The 25,926-nt window shown below is 63.9% G+C and overlaps 2 protein-coding genes across 2 annotated transcripts in view; both read right to left on the bottom strand.

Moving 5' to 3' along the window:
- Window positions 1-291: 291 nt before the first annotated feature.
- Window positions 292-1,453, bottom strand: UTF1 (undifferentiated embryonic cell transcription factor 1). The gene is made up of 2 exons (XM_032607393.1): window positions 898-1,453; window positions 292-785 (listed from the first exon to the last, which is right to left on the bottom strand). The coding sequence occupies exons 1-2, from the start codon at window positions 1,451-1,453 to the stop codon at window positions 292-294; spliced, it is 1,050 nt and encodes a 349-aa protein (XP_032463284.1).
- Window positions 1,454-4,985: 3,532 nt separating this feature from the next.
- Window positions 4,986-25,926, bottom strand: part of KNDC1 (kinase non-catalytic C-lobe domain containing 1) — a 60,730-nt gene continuing 39,789 nt past the window's right edge. Inside the window, exons 18-31 of the mRNA XM_032608603.1 lie at window positions 19,569-19,598; window positions 16,730-16,823; window positions 16,563-16,660; window positions 16,159-16,379; window positions 14,441-14,554; window positions 13,666-13,813; window positions 13,413-13,592; window positions 12,696-12,902; window positions 12,214-12,296; window positions 11,848-11,998; window positions 8,873-8,995; window positions 8,729-8,788; window positions 7,819-7,976; window positions 4,986-6,781 (exon numbers count right to left, since the gene is read on the bottom strand). Coding sequence (XP_032464494.1) covers window positions 6,550-6,781; window positions 7,819-7,976; window positions 8,729-8,788; window positions 8,873-8,995; window positions 11,848-11,998; window positions 12,214-12,296; window positions 12,696-12,902; window positions 13,413-13,592; window positions 13,666-13,813; window positions 14,441-14,554; window positions 16,159-16,379; window positions 16,563-16,660; window positions 16,730-16,823; window positions 19,569-19,598 — 1,899 coding nt within the window. The 3' untranslated portion in view covers window positions 4,986-6,549. The remainder of the gene's footprint in view (window positions 6,782-7,818; window positions 7,977-8,728; window positions 8,789-8,872; window positions 8,996-11,847; window positions 11,999-12,213; window positions 12,297-12,695; window positions 12,903-13,412; window positions 13,593-13,665; window positions 13,814-14,440; window positions 14,555-16,158; window positions 16,380-16,562; window positions 16,661-16,729; window positions 16,824-19,568; window positions 19,599-25,926) is intronic.

Raw genomic sequence — 25,926 nt, 5'->3', positions numbered from 1 at the left:
CCCACTGGAGACTGGCCTGCCAGGGTAGGTAGGACCAGGCAGCATCCCAAGGGGGCCCGAGCCCACCCCAGACCTCCTGGCCCCTCCCCGGGATCCCGAGGCCATTTTAACCTCGCCCTGACCTCCAGCCCTACATTCCTACCCAGTGCGGGGCCCGCACACACTCACGGGATTAAGTCGGAAAAAACAATCTTTTTATTTAACCCATACCTAGGTTAGGGGTGGGGGAGGGCCGCAGGAGGGGTCAGGGCCGAGGGGCGGCCCTGCAGAGAGGACCGCGGCGGCCGGGCCTCACTGGCGCGGGTCGGCCAGGACGCCTCGCTCGGCGGCGGCGCTGCCCAGGATGAAGCCCACGGCCAGGGACACGGTCTGGTCGAAGGAGCCGCGCAGCTGTTCCACGTGCTGGTTCAGGGTCAGCAGCTGGTCACGCAGCGGTCCCAGGATGGACACGATGTCGCCCAGGTGCCCCAGGGTCTGCAGAAGGGCGGCGTTCAGCGACGGCGGCGCGGGCTGCGGGGGCACGTGGTCCTCCGGGCGGCCAGGCGGCGAGTTGGGATCTTCCCGGGTGGGGCCGGGGGACGACGGCGGCGGCGGCGGCGGCGAGGCGGGGGCGCGGAAGGGCTCGGGGTCCTCGGGGCGGCCGGGCGCGGGGGTGAATGTGGAAACGGCCGTCGGGGAGCCGGGGGCGCGGGGCGCGTCCGCAGACTTGGGCGGGGACGGGCTGAACCTGAGCGTCCAGGCGGGGTCCGCGTCGGGTTCTCGGGCGGCGGGCAGCGGTGGGGCGCCTGGAACGCAGAGCGGGTGGTCGCGTGAGGCGCGCCCACCCCTCCCCCCGGCCCGCAGTCCACTTCCCCCGGTCCGAGGCGCCCCGCCCCTCCCCCACCCCAGCCCACCTACCCGGCTCAGCGGGCGCGGCGGGGGCTGGCCGGCGGCCGCGCGGGGGGCGCCCGGGCCCGGGGGAGCGGCGGCGGCCGCGTCTGCGCCCGCTGTCGCCCAGCAGCCCCATGAGCTGGCGGATCTGCGCGTCGAAGGGCCCGGGCGGCTGACCGTGCGCGTCGCGGACCTTGTCCTTGAGGAACTTGTAGCGGCGGCGGCACTGCGCGGGCGTGCGCCGCACCTGCTGGCGGGCCAGCGCGGCCGACACGCGGCGGTAGGTGGGCAGCGCCTGGCGGCGGTCTAGCAACAGCGCTCGCCACACGGCCGGCTGCAGCAGCGTGCCTAGCAGCAGCTCCGTCTCGCGCGCGCTCCAGGGCGTGCGCTGCGCCGAGCCGGGGGATACGGGTGACCCGGGGGATGCGGGCGACCCGGGGGGCGCGGGCGCCGCCAGCGCGCCGGGCGAGACGGGCCTCCCGGGCGGGGTCCCGGGGACGCCCCCCGCCAGCCGCTGCTCGGAGTCCGGGCTGGCGGGGGACGGCGGCGCGGGCGGGGGCGGCCGCCGGGGCCGGAGCAGCATCCCGGGGCCGGCGGGCGCGCGGGGGTCGGGGCCGAGGCCCGGAAGAAGCCGCCCACACGCGCTCGGTGGGCCCTGCGCGTCCGCCTTCGGTAGGAGCGGGCGCCGGAGCCCAGCCGGGTCTAGGCGGCCCTCCCACCGCTCCGCCCCGCCCCGCCCCGCCTCTGCGCGCGCTAAGTTCAACTTGCCTGCTCCGGCGCCTGGGTCTCCCGGCCAGTCTTTGGGCCTCTAGGCCCTGAGCGCCTGGAGCAAACTTCTGCCCCCGCCCGCCCAGCGGGGAAGAACCTTACCAACCGCCGTTTGTACTTCTTAACCTTCTCAGTTGAGGTACAAACAAATATGGCTACGTGCATTGGGTGCGCAATGTTTGATTCGTCATTACGCATGTGCCATGACCTTTCACCACTGCGCAGATGAAGCCATGGAACCTTCCAGTTCCAGAGGCTCCCTCGCGCCTTCTCCTTTTTCCTCTGGTGCAGCCTAGATGTTGTTTGTAACCGTAATTGTGTTCTGGGTCTGCGCCCCGACCCTCTTCCTCGTGTGCTCTTAGTCTGTGCAGGAGGTAGAGTTCATCGCTGCCTGCTGACAGCTTTCTGCTGGATCTGATAAAGAGCCAGGCCAGTGGTCAGACGTAGTGTCATAATTCACACGCACACTTCACAGAAAGAAACTTCTTTATTCTGATAAAGAATGGCTACAGTTAACATTGTGGTTGATAAAGAGTATTGAGCCTCTACCCCCCTGAGAGATTAGGAATGAGACAAGGGTGCCCAACGTTACGGCTTCTGCTCAACCTTATTCTGTAAGTCCTGGCCAGAGCAATAAGACAAGAAAAAGGAGTAGGAAGTATAGAGGTAGCAAAGGAGGAAGGAAAGCAGCCGCCACTTGCAAGTGAGATGTTTGTATATGTGGAAAGTACAAAACCTACAAGCACATTATTAGCATTAATAAATGAGCTTAGCAAGGTCGTTGAATACAAAAATAAGCAAAAGTCAATTGTATTTCTGTATACTGGCTACAGTAGTTTTGTAAAGCTCCTTTGTTGGGATAATTCTGTGTCCGAGTGGCACAGACAGCACAGAGTCCCTAACATCTTACTTGTCCGTGGAACTTTGGCAGAGCTAAGAAGTTAGCGTTGACGAAACCGCAGACTTACTGGGTTGTGCCCGGTTTCCTGCTGATGCCCCTTTTCTGTCCCAGGATCCCATCCCTGCACTGAGCTGCATTTAGTCATCCTGTCCCTTCAGTCTCCCCTGGGCCGTGGCTGTTTCTAAGTCTTGTTTTCCACGTCCTTGACAGTTTGAGGAGACGGGTCAGGTGTTTTGTGGTGTGTCCCTCAATTTGGGTTTGTCTGCTGTCTTCTCATGATTAGAGTGGGGTTCTGGGTTCTGGGACGAGACCCAAGAGGATGCGTGACGTCAGCAGACTTGGGGCCATGATGCTGAGCCCCATCTCCGGTTAAGGTGGTGCCTGCCTCTCCCCACTGTCAGGTCACCCTCTTCCTGTCCTGCCCTGCAGTGGGGGCTGGTCACCAGGTCCCCTGCCGCCCACACTCGAGGGGGTGACAAACCACACCTCCACACTTTGGATTTCTCCCAGTTCCTCCCGTTGATTTATTCATTCAGTGGTCCGTTTACTCCAGTGTGGACTCACGGACGTTTGTCCTGTTCCTGGGTCACTGCCCATCACTGTCGTACGTGGGGGCTCAGACAGCCCAGCTCTGGCTGTGGGGAGTCTTCACAGCTCTTTCCCTTTTGTCCCGTGTCCTTTTGATGTGATCTACCCTCCCACCCCCAAGCCCCGCTTGTAGCACTTCCGAGCTCCTGGCTCATCTGGTACTTTCCCCACTCAAGCCCTGGAGTCAGCCATTTCCTTTTCTCGGAGGCTTGAATGGCATCTGGAAACCAAGATTTGGGCACCGTATGCAGCTGCTGCTATTGGGGCGTCACTGCTTCTGGGCCCGTGGCTCTGGGGGCAGTTTTGCTCCCCAGGGGACATTTGGCGATGTCTGGACAGTTGTTGGTTGTCACAGCTGGGGGCAGGGGGCGGTGCTGCTGGCATCTAGAGGGTAGAGATCAGAGATGCCACGAAACATCCTACAGGCTCAAGACAGCCCCATCGCAGAGAGCCGTCCCCCGACACGTCAGCGAAGCTGTGACAGATTCTGCGGTGGCAGCTGGGAAGTGGATCGCACACAACCTGTATCTCGGGTCCCTGACCGCCTCGCACCGTGGGCTCCGTGAGATCCTTTCTTGGATGGTAGGAGGCCTGGTGCCCTCGTCTCCGTCTACTCGCGTCCCACCCCACAGCGAGCGCAGAGGAGCCTCGGAGGGCTGGCCTGGTACCTGATAAGCGGCTCCCCACCGGGGTGCGGTCCTCTCTGCAGTGCTTTTGTCTTCAGCTCAGTCTCCCTTCAGAGCAGCCTTTCCCACGGTCACTGAGGTCCACCCCCTGGGGAGCGGGAGAGGCAGTGAGGAGATGCGGCTGCAGGGGAGTGGCAGCTCAAGCCGTCCTTGCAGCGGGTGTCAGACAGCAGGCGGAAGGACACAAGCCGCAGGGAGGGGTGTGGCCGGCGCTCAGCCAGCCCCTCGGCCACTCACCCCAGCACCACCGGCCTCCGAGCCCGTGTCCCAGGCGATGGCCCGGCTGCCGGGGCCCTACTGGCCTTCTCCGGGTGGTGGGTGCTGGTGCCGGCCCGGGGGCTGCCTCGGGCTTGATCGCAGCCTGCTGGGCGCGGGGGAGTGGCACCCCGTTTGTGGCGGGGGCTTCCCCAGAGCCTGGGTACACAGGGCTGGGTTCCATTTAGCGTAGGAGGGGCTGCATGGGGTTGGGGGTTGCTGGCTGGGGTGCTGGCTGGCAGTTCTCAGAAAAACGTGTCGATGTGATAAGAGCCGATGTAGCGAAGGGAGAGCCGGTCTTCCTGGTGCTTTAGTCGTGTCTCGGGAGGAAGAAGGACCAGGGTCTAGTGGTTCTAAGGTGGCTGAGGACCCCCCGCCCCGGCCCAGACTCCAGAGCCACATGACCACGGCAGCTCCTGTCCACAGTGACACGACCCCAGCATCTCCCCGTCTTTGTTGGTGTCCACCAACCCTCAGCTCTTCCACTGGGACCCTTCGGTGGTGACCAAGCCCTGGGAACGCCCCAGCCTGCCCCCAGTGAGGGTGAGCCTGCTGCTTGGCCTGTGGGCTGCGGACGAGGCCTGGGTGGCCGGACGCCAGGATGGGCAGGGCTTGTGGCAGACAGGCGCGGGCCGTGGTGCCCAGAGGCCTCGGCAGGTCAGCGACTGTGGGAGGTTGGCTGTCTCCTCCTCCAGCGGCAGGTACGTCCCGGGCAGCGGGGTGTCTGCCTGCTCACGGGCCCCGGGTGGTGGGGTTTGGCCCTCTGCGCACCATCGGAGGACATCGCGGTGGCATGAGCCTCCTCGGTCCCTCGTCCCCTCCCGCCTTCACGAGCAGCCCTGAAGACGTCTTCGCCTGGCTCGAAGAAGCCACGCTGACCCACGAGGCAGGTAAACACCAGGAACCCGCGAAGGCCGTCTTGGTAGAAACGACTTTATTTAGAAACGTAAACCGCGCGTGAGGGCGACATGCAGACAGTCGTGCTGGAGCCGAAGCCTGGCCGCTCCCCCAGATAAACCGTTACAGTTGGAATGTTTATTTGCATTGGATGCTAACTTCGTTTCGGGCTTTGTGGCGCTTTGTTGAATTCAAATCCTGAAAACGTAGGAGTTGATCTGCAGAACCGAATTCTCATATAAAAGCCACGTTTGCAGGGCCAGGAGTGCCTCTCACGAAAGCGGGACGTAGATGTTGCAAATGAATATATGTGGGAAAACACACCTTGACGACAGTGTTTTATCACAGGTAGAGATTTTCCTAGAAATACCGTGAGCTGGCTGCGCTAAAGAATCACTAATTCTGAAACTTAAAAGAACAGTCTTGGGTCTTGCAGCGATTTGCAACGTAAAAACGTTGGTGCCTGGGATGGTGCCAGGGCTCTGGCCTCCCTGCTGTGGAGGTGTGACGTGCTGTCCTGGTCCCATGCCCCTGGCCGAGCGCAGTTTGGAAACAGCCCTGGGGAAGAGCTTGGTACCACCGAGGCAGCAGACTTCATTTCCTCGTCAGAAAGCGCTGGTGACGGCCAGCCTCGGGAGCTAGGCGTGGGTGTGTGCATCACATGCATGGCTGCTGAAGAAGGGGGGGACCCGGCCATGGCTCTACAGCCCCCAGGCCCCCAGGTAGGGCAGAGGGAAGCTCTCAGGGCCCCTGAGGCTGTGTCTCTGCTTTGGAGCGGCTGTCTGAGTCCTGCATGCTTTGGAAGCAGAGCCTCAGCCCAGGTGTACCTGCCCCACCAGGAAGTGCTCTCGGTGGTGGGGCGGTGGGCACAGGGGCCACGGGGCACTTGGGAGCTGCCAGTGTGGAGCCATGAGGCACTCTCTGGCAGCAGGAGGCCGGGCTGGGACGGAGGCAAGGCCGGGCCTCTTGGCAGGAAGGGCTGCGAGGCTCTGGCACCCGCACCTGGGCCTGGGTGAGCAGCCAGGGGTTGGGGCTGGAAGAGGGGGAGGTCCGGCAGGGAGGAAGCCCAGGGTGGGGCTTGGGACCCCGGGGAGCCTCAGGGGCCCCAAGAGAAGGTTTCAGAACCCCCCCTGGAATCTGTGGTTGGCAGGGGGGTCAGAGGTCAGTCTTGGCCCTTCGTTGTTGGGCAGACATACACCAGACTCGTGGGAACACTGCTCAGTGGGCGCCTGGGTTTAAAGCCTGAGCTGGGTGCTGGGGTGCGGGGTTTCTGGGGCTGAATGGCCAGAGAATTGGGTGAAAGCTCTTTATCTTTGAGAAATATCAATGGGTATTCGGCTCCTGGGGAGCTTACTTATCCTATTTTGGTTTAAATTTTAAATCTTTACATTTAAATTTAAAATTCCCTTAGAAACCCCCCTCAGCCTCTCCTGGCGCCATCTCTCGGGTCTGGGTCTGAGCCCGTGCTCCCGCCCCGGTGCCCCTCCTGGGCCGTGGGGGTCCCTGTCTGACACAGCAGGCACGGCCCCTTCCACCCCAGGTTTGTCCTCGGTGTGGACTGCACACCCAGCCCGCTGTCCTGCGCTACTGGAACGTGGCTTTCATTCTCCGCAGCTTGTCCTGAATCTTCTTGGAGTGCTTTTCGCTGGCCACCTGGTGGTCGCCAGCCCTGCTGTCCTCGGCCAGAATGGAGATGTCCGCCCCGCTGAATCGGGCGATTCTCTGCCTGAGGTGGGACTGCAGCTTGGGGTCGGGGGCGAACGTGTAGGGGTTCTCCTGGAACGCATGGACCTGGCTCGCCACCTTGGCGATGTTCCTTTGTTGGGGGAAGAAACGAAACGTGAGTTTGCACAAGTCACGGGGGCAGCGTCTGCAGCCGGTGGGTTCCCAGCCTGCTGTCAGGCACTGTCCCAACCAGGCCGCATCAAAGTCCAGACTCAGAGGAACCAGTCCGCCCTGGACCCTGAGGAGGCCTGACCGGTCTCCACCTGACTGCCGTGTGGATGATGAAGTGGGGGGAGAGGATAGAGTGGGGTGAGAGGTCGTGGGGGGAGGGTCTCCCTGGAGACAGGGTGGCACTGTCCTGAAGGGCAGTGCGGGCCTGGGGCGCTGCCGGGGGACGTGGGCCTGGAGCTCCTAAGGAGCGGCCGGTCCCAGGGTGGGCTTCCGAGGCCAAAAGGAGCCACGATCGCCTTTGGCTGGGAGTGTCTGAGTCCCTGGCAGGGTCGTGGTGGTGGTCGCCACCAACAGCCCCCCAGTCTGCTCCTCCCAGGTGGGTCCGCAGGTGTGCCGGGCAGTTGAACGGTGGGGACTGACTATGAATCCTCCGGACAGCTCTACGGAGGGGCCCCAAGGGGGACAGCAGAGGCAGGGAGAGAGGGCAGATGTGGCTCGGGGGGTCAGGGAGGGTGGTCGCACAGAGGTGGCGTTCTGGGGGCACCTGGATCTCCCAGTAGGAAGGGAGGTCACGGCAACCTTGGGGCCATGGACGCTGGACTGTGCGAATCGTTTACCCCTTGTCTGTGGAGAAGGAGGTGGCTGGAGGTCACCCAGGGGAGAGGGTGTGGAGGCCTGGGCTGGGGTGAGGGCTGCATGAGGGGCAAGGCGGCCCAGGTCTCAGAGGAACAGGAGAGATGGGGGCGGCCCCTCACCTGGCTTGCTCACCTGTGGGCCCCTCACCTGGTTCGTTTCACCTGTGGGCCCCCTCACTTGGCTTGCTCACCTTTGGGCCCCTTACCTGGCTTGTTCTAGCTGTTGGGTCCCCCACCTGGCTTGTTGCAACTGTGGGCCCTTCACCTGGCTTATTCACCTGTGGATCCCTCACCTGGTTTGTTTTACCTGTGGGCCCCTCACCTGAGCTTGCTCCACCTGTGGGCCCCGTTGGTCATGGTGAAGCCCCCTGTCTCCAGCTGCTGGATGTGCATGGCCAGGAGGTGGGCTGAGGGCAGGGTGGGCTGAGCCCTGAAGCGCCGTCCTTCCATCAGACACAGGCTGTCGCTCTTCAGAAAGACCTGGGGCCCAGCCAGGGGCATGGGCGGGGGGTGGGGGGGACGGACAGGTGAGAGGTCAGCCCAGGTGCCCAGCAGGGGCCGGCTCAGCCCGGCCAGTCCCAGCTGGCGCCTGTGTTCCTGCTGCACGGGGGCTACGGCACCCCGAGTTATCAGCCAGTCCAGGGGGCTGCGGCACCCCGGTTTATCAGCCAGTCCGAAGTGTACCTTGGCTCTTGGGCTGGGGAGAGTCCAGGTGTCTAAAGCTTGCGGACACAGAAGGAACACTGACCCCCACCAGAAAGCCGTGCGCTTCCTGCTGCTGGTGGCAAATTCCTCTCCAGAAAAGAGCCAGGTGACCCCACTGCCTAAATTAGACTGGGAGCCTGGCTGGCCGGCCGCAGAGACCCCTGGGTGTGGTGGCAACAGTCCCCCCACCGGCGCGCGCTGTGTCTGGGGCCGGCTGCAGGCCGCTCCCGCCTCCTCAGTCTGGGAAATGCCCCTCATCCAGAGGGCGTGTCCTCGTTTAGGATCTCATGAGGGGCAGCCAGGAGGCAGGTAGGTCGGCCAAGCTCAGGCAGGGCCTCAGGGCACCTGCACCCCAGGCTGGAATCACGGCCCTGGAGCAACCCTGCCACCTCTGCCCAGGTGAGCGGCTGAGGCCCCAGGGGAGATGATGGGGGGTCTGTGAGGTGGGCGCCACGATGCAGGATCTGCCGGGCGGTCCCCCCATCCCCCGGGACGTGAGCTGCCCAGGAGCTCACGCAAAGGGGTACCTCCACGGCTTTCAGCTCCTCCATGACCTCTGCTATCTTTGCGGGTAGAATTCTCCAGGCCTAAAATAAAAGCACAGGTGAAACTCCTACAGCCCTGTCTGTGCCCACTGCGTGGCTGCAGCTGGGCCCCCCCGGGTGACTCACAGGGGACTGTCGCACGGCCGGGTGCTCCAGGCCGCCCAGGATCTGCATGGCTGTTGCGAAGTTCCTCTGCTCGTAGCAAGACTTCGCGATCAGCAGAAATTTGGAGAGCAGGTTCACCTGCAGCTGAAACCAGAGAACAAGACGCTCAGCGTCCTCCGTCTCAGACGAGGGACCGGGGCACAGGGGCCAGCGTCGGTGCAGGGCGGTACGCCCACCTCCGTGCACGGGAGGGCGTCGGGGGCCCAGAAAACCAAGGCACAAAGGTGTGCAAAGTCCATCTCACTTCTCTCCCGGGACACATCTCTGCTCAGGACAAATGGGGGGAGCGGGAAGGGCACCCCCGCTCGGGGAGATGGAGCCGAGGCGTCCAGAGGCAAAGGGGGAGCCGATTTCAGCCTGTCGTCCGCCCAGCCGAGTCCACGGCGGGACGGGATTGCAGCGCCTCGGGGGCCGCTGGTCGGCAGGGCAGATTCACCGGATTTGATGGGAACACCCCACAGCAGCCCCTGCTACCCCAGTGGGATTCTCCTCTCCAAGCAGACCTGAGGGGCCTGGCTCACGGCCCCACAGTTAGTGCGTGGATTTTACACAGTTCCAGCAACTTCCAGAAGGTTCTGGAGAATTCAGCTGACCCCTCATTTCAGAGCTGCCTCACCCTGTGGACTGTCGCCACGGCCAGGGACATCCTTCAGGTGGGAACATCGCCTGCGGGTCCCAACCAGACACCCTTCTCCTGGGCTGGACCCTTGTCTGGGTCACAGGACGGGCCCTGGGGGTCACTCAGCACCGTTGCCTCCCAGCTGTCTGGCTCGAGTGCCTCTTAAAGGATCTTGAAAAACATCTGCCCACTCCTGTTTCTTACGTTGACACCTCATCATCTTCTTCACAGGTTCAGATGGATGCGAAGTAGGCGATTTCCAGCCCGTCCAGGCAGAGCTGTCCGCTCACTGCTGAGCCTCGTACCGGTCAGGTCAGGTCACACAGTGGGTCTGCTCTTGTGACCGGCGTCCCGCCCTCCAGGCTCAGCCGTCGTGGCCTGTGTCCCCATCTGGTTCCCTCATAGGGCTGCATATTTTCATGGGGGGTGATGCACCACGTTGCTCATCCGTTCGTGCGTCGACGGACGTGAGGTTGCTTCCTTCCCTTGGCTGTCGTGTTCCGTCACTTTTACACCTGTCTGATGAAGCCAGGTCCCACCATTATTCATCCACAAAAAGGGAAGCTTTTCTTGAAGGTGAGAAACTTTGTTTCCTTTTCTCCTTGACCTTGTGTTTCCACTGTCTCGCCCCGTCCCCCGCCCCCCCGGGATGTGATCTGGAAGGAATGCACTGTTACCACTGAGGGCTTTTACTAGTCTTCCGTTACATTCTCCGGCTCAAAATTTGAGTTTTGACAAATTTTTCTGAGAGCAGAGTTTACGAATGTAGAAGTCAGTCTCCGGGTTGTGCCGACGGCACAGTGAGGGACGCCCAATATGTGGAACAGCATGTCAGAACTTGATCAGCGTGTTTGCCGAAAGTGCCCACGTGGCTCCCTGAGGACTCCGGGCACTTTCTCCCCTCGGTCCCTGTGCTGTCCTGTCCCTGCTGAGGCGGAACTGCCCCGTGAACAGTCCTCCCTCCGACCTCTGCTCACAGGGACAGGGGAGCCGTTCACGCAATGGGGAGAGTTTGGTTACTGCAACAGTGGTTCCTTCCCGCCAGGCGCTGACCCCGGGTGCATCCCAGGTGGGTCTGAAGACCGTTCCGTCCTGCGGCCTGGGGACGCTCGCGCCCCTTTGTGGTGACCTGTGGATGGGGCAGCTGCAGAGGCTCTGGGGTGAGGACTCCCTGGTAGCCGAGGTCCCCTAGGAAGCCCGAGCACCCAGGCCTCGTGTGATGCCCCTGATCGGAAGCTGCACTTTGATGTCTCTCATGATAACATCGTGGATTGGAACAAACCAGGTGGGGGAGGGGGCCAGGCCACATCCTGGCAGAAGTGAGGACGGGTCAATCTGTCAGCTGCTAAACCCTTAAAGAAAATTCTCCCGAAAAGGGGAAAGAGTAGAAAACTCGGCATTTGTTCATGGGCCTTGGGGTTGCCCCTAGGGGCTCGGGGGACACAGAGGAAACTAGAAAAGGAAAGACACAGCGCAGAGGCTCCTACTGCCGGAACAGGCACGTCCGGGCTTCACCATCTCTCGGGGAGTTGGTGGCCACGGTGGGCTCTGGGGCAGCTCCTGGGACAGAACAGGGTCCCCCACCCCGAGCTCCCCCTTCATGCTCAGCCCACTCCAGCAGCTCATGCCCGGGGAGCTGATGCTTTGGGCCTGGGAGGCGGTGGGTGTGCACCCGCGGGAAGGGGCCGTGTGACATAGCAGGAGCCCTGGGGTCCCCACCGGTTCTTCCACAGGGTCATGGTCACGTCCTACAGGACCCTGTGACCCCCGCCTGCGTCTGGCCTCCGGCGGAAGGACGTCCGAGGCCTTGGCAGCAGTGTGCTTGCTGGGCGCACTCTGGGGCACTAGGCCCACCCGCTGCCCCTCCTGCCTGGGTGGGACCTGAGGGAGGTGCTGGCCCTGAAGCAGGTGGGTCGGTCCAGGCCGAGGCCTGTGGGACCCAGAGGAGCCTCACCTTGATGGGACCACTGAGCAGTGTTTCATTTGTTCCACAAACTGGCCGAGGAGACACATGCACCCGTGCTGTTGTGACAGTGGCCATGAGAGCTCAGGCCAGCCGGCCAGTTCCCAGCCCTGGGTCGCGGCCGAGGCAGGAGGAGTGTGGGAGCACGCGGGGGCTGCGTTAGTGTGTGTGTGACGCCACGTCCAGCTGTGAGCGGCGGTGTGCCTGCGTGAGGTCTGCGTGTCCGCGCCGCGGGGACAGGCCTGGGTGGGCCTGGAGCCCCCGTGCACCCCCAGCGGAGGGGGTCTCCCAGGGAGGTGCCCTTGCTGCCAGCAGCCCCGACTCTGTGCTGGGGCCAGAGCTGAGGGCACCGACCTTGGAGGTGTGGCTGGTCACGATTTCGGCGGCCACCCAGGTGCTGACGTCGTCTGCGCTTCTCAGAAGCTGTAACAGGTACGTGTCCTGGACGTAGTTGGGCAGAAATAAGCTGCAGGTTTCGGCCGACAGAGACCCAGAGGAGCTGGCTCTGCAAGAGACGCAGGCGCAGGTCCCAGCCAGGCCCCGGCGTGGCGCCCGGCCCAGGAGGCTGGCGGGACGGGCCCTGCGAGGCGGGGGTCCAGCCGAGCACCGCAGGCGTTGCCCTTGCGCTGGGCGTGTCCAGGAGACGCTTGGGTGAGGCCCCAAGACCCTCCGGCCAGCCCTGCATCCCAGGCTTCTCTGACAGCCACGCCGGACACTCACTTGGGGACGGCCACACTTTTGTCCGTGACGCCCAGGGCCCGAGAGTTTAAGAAGTGGACGGGGTGGCACTTGTGAAACAACTCCTGCCAGGGACAAGGACGCAAAGGTCAGGCAGCGCCGGGGCCCGAGGGGGGACGGGGGGCACCTGGAGTCACAGGGCTGGGCCCCCGGGGACTCTGCACGGCCACCCAGACAACAGTGGCGGGAGCGGGGGGGAGGGGTCGCTGGGTTCCTGCCAAGTGATGGGGACCCAGGATGCCTGGGGGCCTGGGAAGGGGCAGCTGGGGGCTGGGCGCCCAGTTCCAGGAGGGAGGGCCTGGCACATGTGGCTCTCCGCCCGGCCCGCAGCCAGCACGCGGGGTGTGTGTGTGTGTGTGCGCCCTGTGGGACCTCGTGGGGCCTGTGCACCTGGCGCTCTCTTGCTGAGGGCCTTCAGCGCCCACCCCCTTACCCGCTGCCGCAGCGTCAGCCCCCGCCCTCACCTGCTGCAACAGCGTCAGCTGGCTGAAGAGCTGGTGGGTGCTGTACTCGGTCAGGAAGTAGGGCCCCTTCTCGCTGGCCCTGGCATAGGGGCCATAGAAGTCCTCAAAGAAGCAGGGCTTGGGCAGGGCGGATGCGATGCTGTACTGGCGCTCCTTGTGGTGGGGCAGCACCAGCCCGTTGCCCCGGGACAGCCGCCAGGGGAAGCTCTGCAGGGCAGGAAGACCAAGCCCCGGAGGGTCCCCTCCAGGTTAGGGCAGGGTGGGGGGGTGGGCCCAGGCCCAGGACCTCGCAGCCTGGCTCAGCTAGAGCCACATGGCAAATCCCTCCCGCCCGCAGCCGTGCTGGGTCGAGGATGCCTGTCCTGGTCATTTCATGGGTGGGGCTGTCTGCACGCATCCCTCAACCCTGCTCCTGTACCAGGCCATGTCCCGGCCCCGCCTTGGCCCCAGAGTCAGGGAGGCGGGGTGCTCTGAGCCCCTGGCTGGCCCTCTGCTGTCCTTGTCCAGGGCCAGGGGGCAGGAAGTGCCAGGCCCAGAGGGCTGGTGCCCAGGACCGGCAACACGGGGGGGGGGGGGGGGGGGCGTGTGCACGTTTGTGCACGTGTGCCCGTCCGTGTGTGTGTGTACCAGGGCACGTGTGTGTGTGCTCTTGAGCACAAGAGTGTGTGTGCCTGCGTAGGCGGTGTCCCCACGCCAGCTCCCCGGGAAAGGCCGCACCTTCCGGGAGATGCCGTCCTCTGAGAGCCTCTTCCACAGGGCGTTGAGGGGCCTGGCGGTGTCCTCCGCCTCCTTGGGGTCCTGCAGGTCTGTGCTGCGTGGGGCGCCCTCAGCCCGCCGCTCGGTGCCTACCTCCAGGAGGCTCAACAGGGGCTCTGCGGAGCCGTCCAAGGGCAGGATCTGGGCAGAAGCACACGGGGTCGCCCGCTGCTCCAGAGGGGCGGTGGCCCCGCTCCCCGAGCCGCGCCCTCACCTGGGAGACGAGGTAGTCCTGGAGCCTCCCCAGGAGCCCGGCGTCCCTCCTGAAGTCCACGGCGAAGCAGTCCTCCAGCCAGGCCTGCAGGAGGCAGAAGCTGCGCCTGTAGATCTTGGAGGAGGTGGAGGTGGGATCCTGGTGGGCCCTGGGGACAGATGGAGGCCTGAGCCACACAGGTCACCCCGCTCCCGCCTGGCGTCGCACCCAAGCCAGTGGGTGCGTGGGGGTCTGAGTGCTGGAGTCTGAGCGTGGCTCTGTCTTTGTGGCACTTCAGCCCCACCGAGCCCGCCCACCTGGTGCCCGTCCTGGAGCCCCTGCCACCCTCACAGATGGCACCCAGGGGCTGGAAGGCGTCCCGAGAGGCAGGGCGGGAGCAGGGGACTGGGGTCTCCTGTGAGTCCCTCCCCTCCCAGGGCTCCTGGCCTGGGCTTGTGCGGAGCCTGGGGGTCGAGGACAGGCCAGCTCAGAGGGCCAGAGCGCGTCCAGCACTGCCCACCACCCCTTCCCTTGTTGACCCCACCTGCCGGCTGAGGCCCGCGGGACCCTCCCTGCCCCCCAGCTGCCCTCCCCCAGCCCACACGCCTGGCGCTCACCATCTTCCCACGTGTCCCAGCCCCCGCCCTCCACCTCCCTCTCCCCAGCCGCCGGCCCCTCCTGACACTCCTGCCCCTTTCCCGCGGCCCATCTGCGCCCCGCTCCCCTTCTCTGCCCTCGCCTGGGCCTTCCCGGGGGCTCTGGCTCTGGCTTCGTCCTCGTCAGGGTCGGCGTTTACCTGGACAAGGTGCTGCTGATGCGGTCCAGCAGGAAGTGCAGGAAGTCGTGCGGGCTGCAGAAGTACCGGAAGGTGTACAGGAACTGCTGCACGTAGCCCTCCAGGAAGGCGTCGCTGCGGGGAGGGGGCAGTCAGCCGCCAGGACACGGCCTGGCTCCCCCAGCCCCGCGGTCCCGGGGTGGGTGCACACGGGCACGTGTGCGCGTGAGCCCCTTGCCAGGAGGGAGGCCAGCAGGAGCGCCGCTCAGAAGTAAGGGTGGGGGGGGGGCGGGGAGCAGTGGTCACGTTAGAAATTCCTGGATGTTGCGAGTCTGAGGACTTTGGTAACATCCGTTTTTAAGGCCCTCACTGTGTCTTTTAGAAACGATTCAGAAAGCTGAGCCAGAGCAGTGGCCCAGCCCCAGCTGGAAATCACTGGGTTTGGAAACAGGCAGCTGAGGGCGGGAGGGTCCTCGCCCCTTGGGGAGGGTCCCCCACCTCTGGGTGCACCAGGGAGCCAGGGGAGCGAGAAAGAGGTGGGGGTCCAGGAATGAGGGAGCCTCTGCCTGGGACATTGCAGCCTGGCTCAGGCTGGAGACTAGGCAGCCCGGGTTCAGCATCCCGCAGAGGGGACACCCGCGGGGTGTGCAGGGATGAGCCCACGCCCCCTCGGAGATGCTGTGCTCACACAGGACGCGCAGCACGCCCTGTGATACCGGTGCGTACGCACGCGCGCGCTCTCATCTCCTGGAAAGCATAGTGCCTGTGGCGGCGTGTGACATCCCACGTTGCAGAAGAGGCCGGAGTCTGAGTGGGCCCCGCCAGCAGGAGCCCCAGTCAGCCCACCTCGGGGGAACGGGCCGGGGAGCAGGGAGAGTCAGCTGCCCCAGGAGGGTCCCCGCTCCCCACTGGCTGCCAAGAGCCAGCAGTCTGAGGTCACCACAGCCTCCAACCCAAAGATCCCAGGGGCTCCAACATGGTGTCATGAGTCCCTAAAAGTCAACACTGGGGTGAGGCCTCCACCATCGTCTGGGAGGACGTCTGTACCCAGCCCTGATGGGGCCGGGTCCTGGAGGGGGCCGCCCTGTGCCTGACAGCCAGGTGGAGCTGGCAGGACAGACGCAGGGATGGCAGGGTTGGGTGTGGCCCGGGGGCCCCTGTGACCCTGGACGGAGGGGCCTGGCCCTTCCCGCGGTACGTGAGCCCGCACACCTGCATTATTAGGGGATCCCGTGAGCCTAAGCCCCGCTGATGCCCAGAAACGCTGCAGAGAGCTGGCTGGGGCCAACCTCACCACAGCCCCGGGGAGCCCAACGTTAACTATGGGGTGTCTGACTTAGGAAAGTGGATGGGGTCCAGGTGCCCCTGAGGCTCCCGGCTGCGTTCAGATTCAGAAGCCCACCAGGCTGTTAGTCACAGCGGCCGCATTCCTGGGCTCTCCTTCAAAGTGCCCCCTGCACACCTGACCCAGACGCCCAGGTCCACAGATGCGGGTCCAGTAGGGCCCGTGGCTCTGAAGCCACTCAGCCAAGGACCTGGAGGCCAGTGGGAGCCAACACAAGGCGACTTAAAGGGGACTTTCTAGATAAAAAAAAGTGCAAACCCGTCTCAGATGAGGGCAGGCAAGAGTTCTCACTTCTTTCACCCCCTGTCCCGCACCGTGGGGCCTATTTGTTTCCTCCCTGCTTTTGTCTCCGAAGGCCTGGGGGGCACAGAGACGCCCTCCCTCCCTGCTGCACCTGGAATAGAGGTAGGCCATGAGCCCCAGCGGTGTGCCAGCCTGCAGGACGCGGGCCTTCCTCTGTCGGCCGCCACGCGGGCGCTTGCTGGCGTTGTAGAAGATGAGGGAAGAAGACTCATCCAGGGGGCTGAAGTCCAGTGTGTCGCAGGGGGCGGCCGCGATGTTCACGATCACGGGCAGGGCGCAGGGCTCCAGGCCCCACCGCTCCGCGTACATGACCTGGGGCGCGAGTCAGCACTGTCGGGTTGACCTGCTGCCAGGTCGCCCCGCCCCTGACCCGGGGGGCGGGGTGGCCTCTCGTGGTGGTGGGGGTATGTTTTCACAGGGACCGATTTCCAAGGTTTTAGCGGGAGGAGCCCTGTGAGCGCCAGGCCTCTGGAGGGAGGGGAGCGGGGGCCTTGCCTGTAGGTACTTCTTGACCAGCCCGAGGAACTGCACCTTGGACCTCATCTCTTCCAGCTGCCCTTTCAGTTTGGACAACATGGTCTTCACCTCGGAGCCTGAGGGCGGGCAGAGTCAGCCCAAAGCGGCCCCCAACCCCGGCCCCGGCCCACGTCCAGCGAGGCTACCTTTGTTCCGCTTCTCCTTCTGTAAGAGCTTCTGGTAGAACTTGAGGGTTTTCCGGAAGTTTCTCTTCTCTATCATGAGCTGCTGCTCCAGCTCCTGGAGAGGAAAGAGCCATGAGCCCCAGGTGCCCACCCCTCGGTAGTTCAGGGGAAGCAGGTTTGCACGCAGGACCCCAAGGCTGGCTGTCGGGCGAGAGAAGGGATATCTGCGTCTGGTCAATGGAACCGGACATCCAGACAGGTTAGCAAATGTCTCAGGAAACTAATTGGGAAGAACCAGATGCGATGGACTCGCTTAAAAAACGAGGCCAAATGTGTGAGGCAGTGGTGTCAGCCTCTCCTAACACCCCCAGGTGGCCTGCCCCCACCAGCCGCCCAGGAGGAAAGGTGGGCAGAGCGGGGTGGGGCGCGTCCACTGCCGGTGGGTCCGGGCCACGGAGGGCCTGCCTTCCAGTGAGGTATGCAGGCAGCACGCTCACTGTTGGGGGCTGGGGGGCCTAGGTCCAGCCTCCTGTGCTTTCTCTGGCCCTGGAGACTGGCCTCCGGTGGGGTTTTCAGGGCAGGTCCATGCAGCAGGCGGTGGCTGTCCTCACGGGCACGAGTGGTCCTGAGGCCTCTCTGTGGTCCCAGGCACACCCCCTGAGGTCTCCACCCCACGCTTGGCCTCTGCCCCTCAGGACCCCAGTTGCGGTGCAGCCCGAGTCTACGTAGCCCTGTAGGCCAGGGTGCCTCCCGAGCCCCCCATGCGCTCGGCCGCCCTGCTTTGCACATGAGGTTTGGACACGCCCAGCGTCGCAGACCCCACTTGACCCATCAAGACCGTCCCACCCCTGAGCCCACCGTGTAGGCCCCCTTGAGCCCCCGCTGCCCACTTGGTGCTTCTGTCCAGAAACCCAAAGACAGCGGGGGCTTCAGGCAGGCCAGGTCTCCACAAGGGAAGCGAGACCAAGACTTGCAAGCTGCAGGGGAGCCGAGGGCGCCCCAGTTCTGCTTCGTGTGCCCAGCACGATGGGTCCCAGCCCCTTACTGCAGGATCTGCATGTTCTCCTCTCACATGGGGGGAGGGAAGCCCTGGGGGCCGGACTGCCCCCTTCAGGGGTGGGAGAGGAGCCCATGATTCTGGGGCAGGAGTGGGTTCTGGGAAGCCTTGGGGGTCCCTGTGAGCTGGCCCCTGGGTTCTGGTGGGTCTTCTGCTGGGACCTTGAGGAGGACAGGCCACAGAGAGGGGCTGGGCTGGGGGCAGAGGCCAGGGGCTCGCTCAGACCCCTGGGGAGGCCACTTGCTGTTAACACGAGGGTCAAGGTGACCCCCCAGGTCCTGAGTCCGCCGTGCTTGGAGAAGCTCTACCCTGACAGCCGAGCATCTGGGCATTCATTCTGGGGAGTTTGATCACACGCAGTCCAGACAAGGTTCCCGCATCCCCATCGTCCTACAGCGATGGACTTAGCTTTGTCGAGAGCGTCTATTTCTGAACAGTTCTGTGGCACTTTTACTTAAACACCTGAATCCTTTCTGTCTGGTGGTTTCACTGAAAACCGGTGGTTCATGTGGTTGTCCTTGTCCACGTGCTACTGTTTTAACTACGGTCGTAGGCAGCCCCACGGGGCGGGGGGGGGGCCTCCAGGCCAGGGCAGCTGGGGGGCAGGGGCCGTGCCCTGGGGCTCGGCAGTAGGCGAGGTGGCCCCGTGCCATCACCCTCTGCTGTCCGGCATTGTCTCGGCGAGGCCCACGGGTCTGCACGGTACCCCCTCCCCCATGCCTGCTACGTGGTGGCCCTGGCTTCCCGAGGACGGTGGCGGGGACCCCGGCCTGTGTTCCAGGGCACAGCTCAGGTCCAGCCCTTCACACCCGGGCCGCTGCCCAGATGCTGACTTGAGAAAACTCCCCAGCAGGGGCTTGTGGGCATAGCGGGGGCTGCTGTCAGTGCCTCCATCACCTTGGTTTATAAAGCATGAAGTCTGTCAGGGCCACTTCTCTCGTCACTGAACTGCAGACTGACTCTCAGAAAAGGACCATTTTGACTGATTTTAAGGATAAATCTACACGAACCAAGATTCACAGGGCGGTTGGTGTTAGCTGGTGTCACCCTCATGGCCACAGCCCAGCAGGCCCACGGGCAGGCGTGGCCCCCAGGCCGAGGCAGACTGGTAGGTCTAAATGAAATACTCAGAATCAGTTTGGTTTAGGTATTTCCTCCCGGCCTAACCCGACCAAGGGTTGTTCTCATAGAATTAAAAGAGCATCAGTTCACTGGACAAACAAATGAGGACGATCTGAGGCACAGTTTGGGCCCAGCGGCTACTGGACTTAACGTGGCCCTGAGGCGGACAAGTATGAAAAAGTAAACAAATAAAACAACAGAAGGAAGTTGGAAGACGAGACGTCAGAGACAGAGAGAAAGAGGAAAGAACCAACATCAGTGCCATCCACCTAAACGCTGGGAGCAAAGCCTGTGTTAGCTGCAAGGCGAGCCGGGTGCTCAGACTGGCTCCCTTGGCCTGGGGGATGCCCACAGTGCTGGACACGCAAAATCACGGCCAGGGCCATGGCTGCGCCCACACGCACGGCGGTGCCGGGTGGACAGACGCTGCTGTGTGGTCAGCGATGGGAGGTGTCACCCGCTCGCCCTCCAGCTGCCCCGCCCACCCCAGCGCCTGGCCTGTTGTGCGCGCACTCTCTTTTTGGGCAGCAGATGTGAAACATGTCCACTAGCTGTTTTATGCCTTTTGTGTTTTCCTGAGGCCCCTGCTTGAAAGAGACACAGTGGGTCTCAAAGAGAGTGGAACTGTGGCCGGGGTCACCCCACCCACCCGCGAGGCAGGGGAGGGCACAGGGCACTCACCTGCATGCACTCAGGTTCCAGGAGACACGCCTTCCCAGGTGAGCAGGAGAAAGGGAGAAACATGGTCACTGGACACCCTCCGGCGTTTCCCAGCCCACCTCACCCCCTCCAGGTTGTCCCCCACGTGAGCCGCCTGCAGAGTGATGGTGGGACCCAGTGTGGGAGCCTTGTCCCAACCACGGGATCACGAGCAAGTAAGAACAGAAGCTGGCCCAGCGGATCTGGGACCTGAGCTGGTCTCAGCGTCCACCTTCAAGGACGATCGACGTGCACCCGGGGCTCACCTGTGGGCATGTCTCCCTCCAGGGAGCAGCCACCCCAGGATAGCCTGGGATCGAGGACAGGCCCCTCGGCCCTAACCAGGCACCTGCACAGTGGACCCACTGGCACCACCCTCCACGGCCCTGAACACGACACAGGCTGATGATGGTGCCTGTCCACAGGGACGTGATGCTGCCAGCGAGCGTGACCTGTGACATCAGAGGTTGTGACCTGTGATGCCAGAGGATGTAACTTTTGATGTCACAGGACATGACCCGTACAGGGACCAGCCCCCCACCCTGCCCAGCACTGTCGAGAGGAGGCTGTGGGCAAGTCTGCGTGGAGCTGCCTCTGAAGGGGCCCCGTCCTCCCTGGGGCTGGTGGCTGCTCCGGGGGTATGTGGGCTCCCAGCCCTGCCACTTGCCAGCCCTGGTCAGCAGGGGTCCCGTCTTGTGGTCCAGCTGAGGTCAGGGCGACACCACAGTGCTTCTGGTGGGACGCTGTGGACACCTGGGCTCGGAGTTGGGGGCGGCACAGGAAGCCCACCAGGGATCGGGGACCCCCAGCGTCCCTTCCCCATTTCGATTCAGCTCCAGTGACGTCTGCAAGTTCGTTTCACCCTCAAGTCCCCAGTGCTCACCCCTCCCTACTTTTTTGTTCCCGACTCACCAAGAATGTTTTTATTTTGAAATTTCTTAATCGTGACAAAATACACATAAAAGTTACCATTTGAAGCATCCCTCACTGTGCAGCTCAGTGGCGTCAGGTGCGTTCATTCACATCGTTGTGCAGCCATCGCCACCACCGTCTCCGGACGTTTTTCATCTTCCCAGACTGAAGCTCTGTCCCCAATAAGCACCAGCTCCCCAGCCCCTGGTTGACTCTGACTATTCCAGGGACCTCCCGTAAGTGGAATCGTGTAGTACCTGTCCTTTTGAACTGGCTTATTTCCCTTAGAATAATGTCCTTGAGCTCAGCCGCAGCAAGCGCTGGGGTCTCCTGCTTTGTGGCTGGATGGTGCCCTTGGTGCGGCTGGACGGACGGCGCCCTTGGTGCGGCTGGACGGACGGCGCCCTTGGTGCGGCTGGACGGACGGCGCCCTTGGTGCGGCTGGACGGACGGCGCCCTTGGTGCGGCTGGACGGAGGGCGCCCTTGGTGCGGCTGGACGGATGGCGCCCTTGGTGCGGCTGGACGGACGGCGCCCTTGGTGCGGCTGGACGGCGCCCTTGGTGCGGCTGGACGGACGGCGCCCTTGGTGCGGCTGGACGGACGGCGCCCTTGGTGCGGCTGGACGGACGGCGCCCTTGGTGCGGCTGGACGGACGGCGCCCTTGGTGCGGCTGGACGGACGGCGCCCTTGGTGCGGCTGGACGGCGCCCTTGGTGCGGCTGGACGGACGGCGCCCTTGGTGCGGCTGGACGGACGGCGCCCTTGGTGCGGCTGGACGGACGGCGCCCTTGGTGCGGCTGGACGGACGGCGCCCTTGGTGCGGCTGGACGGACGGCGCCCTTGGTGCGGCTGGACGGACGGCGCCCTTGGTGCGGCTGGACGGACGGCGCCCTTGGTGCGGCTGGACGGACGGCGCCCTTGGTGCGGCTGGACGGACGGCGCCCTTGGTGCGGCTGGACGGACGGCGCCCTTGGTGCGGCTGGACGGAGGGCGCCCTTGGTGCGGCTGGACGGATGGCGCCCTTGGTGCGGCTGGACGGACGGCGCCCTTGGTGCGGCTGGACGGCGCCCTTGGTGCGGCTGGACGGACGGCGCCCTTGGTGCGGCTGGACGGACGGCGCCCTTGGTGCGGCTGGACGGACGGCGCCCTTGGTGCGGCTGGACGGACGGCGCCCTTGGTGCGGCTGGACGGACGGCGCCCTTGGTGCGGCTGGACGGCGCCCTTGGTGCGGCTGGACGGACGGCGCCCTTGGTGCGGCTGGACGGACGGCGCCCTTGGTGCGGCTGGACGGACGGCGCCCTTGGTGCGGCTGGACGGACGGCGCCCTTGGTGCGGCTGGACGGACGGCGCCCTTGGTGCGGCTGGACGGACGGCGCCCTTGGTGCGGCTGGACGGACGGCGCCCTTGGTGCGGCTGGACGGACGGCGCCCTTGGTGCGGCTGGACGGACGGCGCCCTTGGTGCGGCTGGACGGACGGCGCCCTTGGTGCGGCTGGACGGACGGCGCCCTTGGTGCGGCTGGACGGACGGCGCCCTTGGTGCGGCTGGACGGAGGGCGCCCTTGGTGCGGCTGGACGGATGGCGCCCTTGGTGCGGCTGGACGGACGGCGCCCTTGGTGCGGCTGGACGGCGCCCTTGGTGCGGCTGGACGGACGGCGCCCTTGGTGCGGCTGGACGGACGGCGCCCTTGGTGCGGCTGGACGGACGGCGCCCTTGGTGCGGCTGGACGGACGGCGCCCTTGGTGCGGCTGGACGGACGGCGCCCTTGGTGCGGCTGGACGGCGCCCTTGGTGCGGCTGGACGGACGGCGCCCTTGGTGCGGCTGGACGGACGGCGCCCTTGGTGCGGCTGGACGGACGGCGCCCTTGGTGCGGCTGGACGGACGGCGCCCTTGGTGCGGCTGGACGGACGGCGCCCTTGGTGCGGCTGGACGGCGCCCTTGGTGCGGCTGGACGGACGGCGCCCTTGGTGCGGCTGGACGGACGGCGCCCTTGGTGCGGCTGGACGGACGGCGCCCTTGGTGCGGCTGGACGGACGGCGCCCTTGGTGCGGCTGGACGGACGGCGCCCTTGGTGCGGCTGGACGGACGGCGCCCTTGGTGCGGCTGGACGGCGCCCTTGGTGCGGCTGGACGGACGGCGCCCTTGGTGCGGCTGGACGGACGGCGCCCTTGGTGCGGCTGGACGGACGGCGCCCTTGGTGCGGCTGGACGGACGGCGCCCTTGGTGCGGCTGGACGGCGCCCTTGGTGCGGCTGGACGGACGGCGCCCTTGGTGCGGCTGGACGGACGGCGCCCTTGGTGCGGCTGGACGGACGGCGCCCTTGGTGCGGCTGGACGGCGCCCTTGGTGCGGCAGGACGGACGGACGGCGCCCTTGGTGCGGCTGGACGGACGGCGCCCTTGGTGCGGCTGGACGGACGGCGCCCTTGGTGCGGCTGGACGGCGCCCTTGGTGCGTCTGGACGGACGGCGCCCTTGGTGCGGCTGGACGGACGGCGCCCTTGGTGCGGCTGGACGGACGGCGCCCTTGGTGCGGCTGGACGGACGGCGCCCTTGGTGCGGCTGGACGGACGGCGCCCTTGGTGCGGCTGGACGGCGCCCTTGGTGCGGCTGGACGGACGGCGCCCTTGGTGCGGCTGGACGGACGGCGCCCTTGGTGCGGCTGGACGGACGGCGCCCTTGGTGCGGCTGGACGGACGGCGCCCTTGGTGCGGCTGGACGGACGGCGCCCTTGGTGCGGCTGGACGGACGGCGCCCTTGGTGCGGCTGGACGGCGCCCTTGGTGCGGCTGGACGGACGGCGCCCTTGGTGCGGCTGGACGGACGGCGCCCTTGGTGCGGCTGGACGGACGGCGCCCTTGGTGCGGCTGGACGGACGGCGCCCTTGGTGCGGCTGGACGGCGCCCTTGGTGCGGCTGGACGGACGGCGCCCTTGGTGCGGCTGGACGGACGGCGCCCTTGGTGCGGCTGGACGGACGGCGCCCTTGGTGCGGCTGGACGGCGCCCTTGGTGCGGCTGGACGGACGGACGGCGCCCTTGGTGCGGCTGGACGGACGGACGGCGCCCTTGGTGCGGCTGGACGGACGGCGCGTTTAGTCCATTCTTCCCTTCATGCACACGGGGGTGTTAACACCTTTTGGCTGTTGTGAATAACGCTGCTATGAACACAGGTGCACAAGTATCTATTTGAGTCCCTGCTTTCAATTCTTTTGGGTGTATATTCAGACGCTGAACTGCGGGCTTACGTGGGAATTCTATGTTTAAATTTTTTGAGGCATTGCCACACTGTTTCCCACAGTGGCTGCACTATTTTACATTCCCACCAACGTGCACAGAGATTCTGATTTCTCCAAATCCTCACCGATGGCTGTTGTTTTCTGCTTTTTAAAAAAATCTTTTATTAATAGCCATCCCTTTTTTTTTTTTTTTTTCCCGGTACGCGGGCCTCTCACTGTTGTGGCCTCTCCCGTTGCGGAGCACAGGCTCCGGACGCGCAGGCTCAGCGGCCACAGCTCACGGGCCCAGCCGCTCCGCGGCATGTGGGATCCCCCCGGACCGGGGCACGAACCCGTGTCCCCTGCATCGGCAGGCGGACGCTCAACCACTGCGCCACCAGGGAAGCCCAACAGCCTTCCTAATGGGTGTAAAGTGGTAGCTCATTGCGGTTCTGATTTGCTTTTCCCTGATGACCAATGGCGTTGAGCATCTTTTCATGTGTGTTTTGGCCATTCGTATATTTTCTTTGTACAAATCTATTCAAGTCCTTCACTCGTGTTTTAATCAAGTTGTTTGTTTTGTTATTGTTGAGTTCATCAGTTCTTCAAATATTCTTGATATTAGCCTCTTACCAGATAGATGGTTTACAAGTATTTTCTTCCATTTCATAGGCTGCCTTTTCACTCTGTTGATGGAGTCCTTTGATGCACAGAAGGCTTTCACTTGGAAGCCAATTTGTGTTTTACTTTTGTTGCCTGTGCTTTTGGCATCATATCCAAGAAAGCATTGCTAAACCCAACGTCATGAAGCTTTCCCTTATGTTTTCTTCTAAGAGTTTTAGAGTTTTGGCTCTCATGTTTGGGTCTCTGGGTTTTTAGTTAATTTTTGTATATGGTGCAAGGTGCAGGTCCTGGTTCGGTGTTTTGCATGGGTTATCCGGCTTTCCCAGCATCATTTATTGAAAAGACTGTCCTTCCTTGTTCAATGGTCACGGCACCCTTATATGTATGGTAGTTTATTCCTGGGCCCTCTGTTCTATTTCACTGGTCTATACATCTGTCTCTGTGCCTGTCCCACACTGCTTTGGTTACAGTAGCTTTGCAATAAGTTTTGAAATCAGAAGTGTGACTCCTCCAGCTTTGTTCCTTTTCATGATTATTTTGGCTGTTGGGGTCCACTTGGGATCCTGTATGAATTTTTAGGTGGGATTTCTTTTCTGTAAACAGGGCCGTGTCTCCCTCTTTCATTCGGCCGTCCGCATCGGCGTGGACACGTGGACGCATGGACGCACGGACGCGTGGACGCACGGACGCCCCACGCTGTGAGCCAGAGTCCAGTGCTGTGTTCTTGCTTTTACAGCTCCCGCCGCTCCCGCCGTGGCCCCTGTGACGGCTGACACACCCTCTTCATTGTCTTGATCATTTCCTTACTTTCCGGCACCAGAGATGCTCCTGGCTCCATTTTTTTTTTTTTTTTTTGTCCCAGTCCCAAGATCAGCCACTTCTCCAAGGAGCCCTGGCTCCTTTGACTGAGAACGGTATTAGAAACCAAGAACCGGGCACTAGGTGTACCCACTGCTGCTGGGGTCGCCGCTTCCGGGCTCTCTCGGCTGACAGAACCAGGAGCTCTATTGTAAGACCCCTTCATGGCAGCCGAGGCCCCAGGCCCCTCAGGAGCCTTCAGTGTCAGAGCGGCTCCATTTTGGGAGGACCTGCTCCATACTCGGTTACGAGGCCTGCACTTGTTTCGGGGTTGTCGTGAGCGCTGCCCCGTCGCTGATGCTGCACTCTGGCCTCTCATCAGCCTTGCGAGTCCCTTAACCGCCCCACCCCCCACCCCCCGCGCCTCCTCCTCTGTGACGGCAGGCGGAGCAGTGGCACCCTGCCACACTGGCACTGTCTGTGGAAGGCCGCTGGGGACGGGGACCACGACACTTGGGGACCACGACACTTAGGAACCCCGAGTGAGCTGCACTGTGCACAGATGCACAGCAAAGGGCACTGAAGCGGGAGGAAGGAGACCGGGGCTCATGGGTCGGTAAGGGGGCCGGGGGCCACCCTCTCCTGGCCAGAGCTCTGGGCTCCGACACAGAGGCATCGGGCTTCCCCAACCTGGATACCGCACTGGTGGGCCAGGGTGTCTGGTGGACGTCTGCCGTGCCAGCTGTCCTCACCAGTCCCCATGGGAGGCCTGAGTCCTTGCAGCCCCCCCCTCCC

This window comes from Phocoena sinus, chromosome 16 (assembly GCF_008692025.1).
Source record: "Phocoena sinus isolate mPhoSin1 chromosome 16, mPhoSin1.pri, whole genome shotgun sequence".
Classification (NCBI taxonomy): domain Eukaryota; kingdom Metazoa; phylum Chordata; class Mammalia; order Artiodactyla; family Phocoenidae; genus Phocoena; species Phocoena sinus.
The sequence above is the reverse complement of the archived record's forward strand: the minus strand, read 5'-3'. Positions and strand labels throughout refer to the sequence as shown.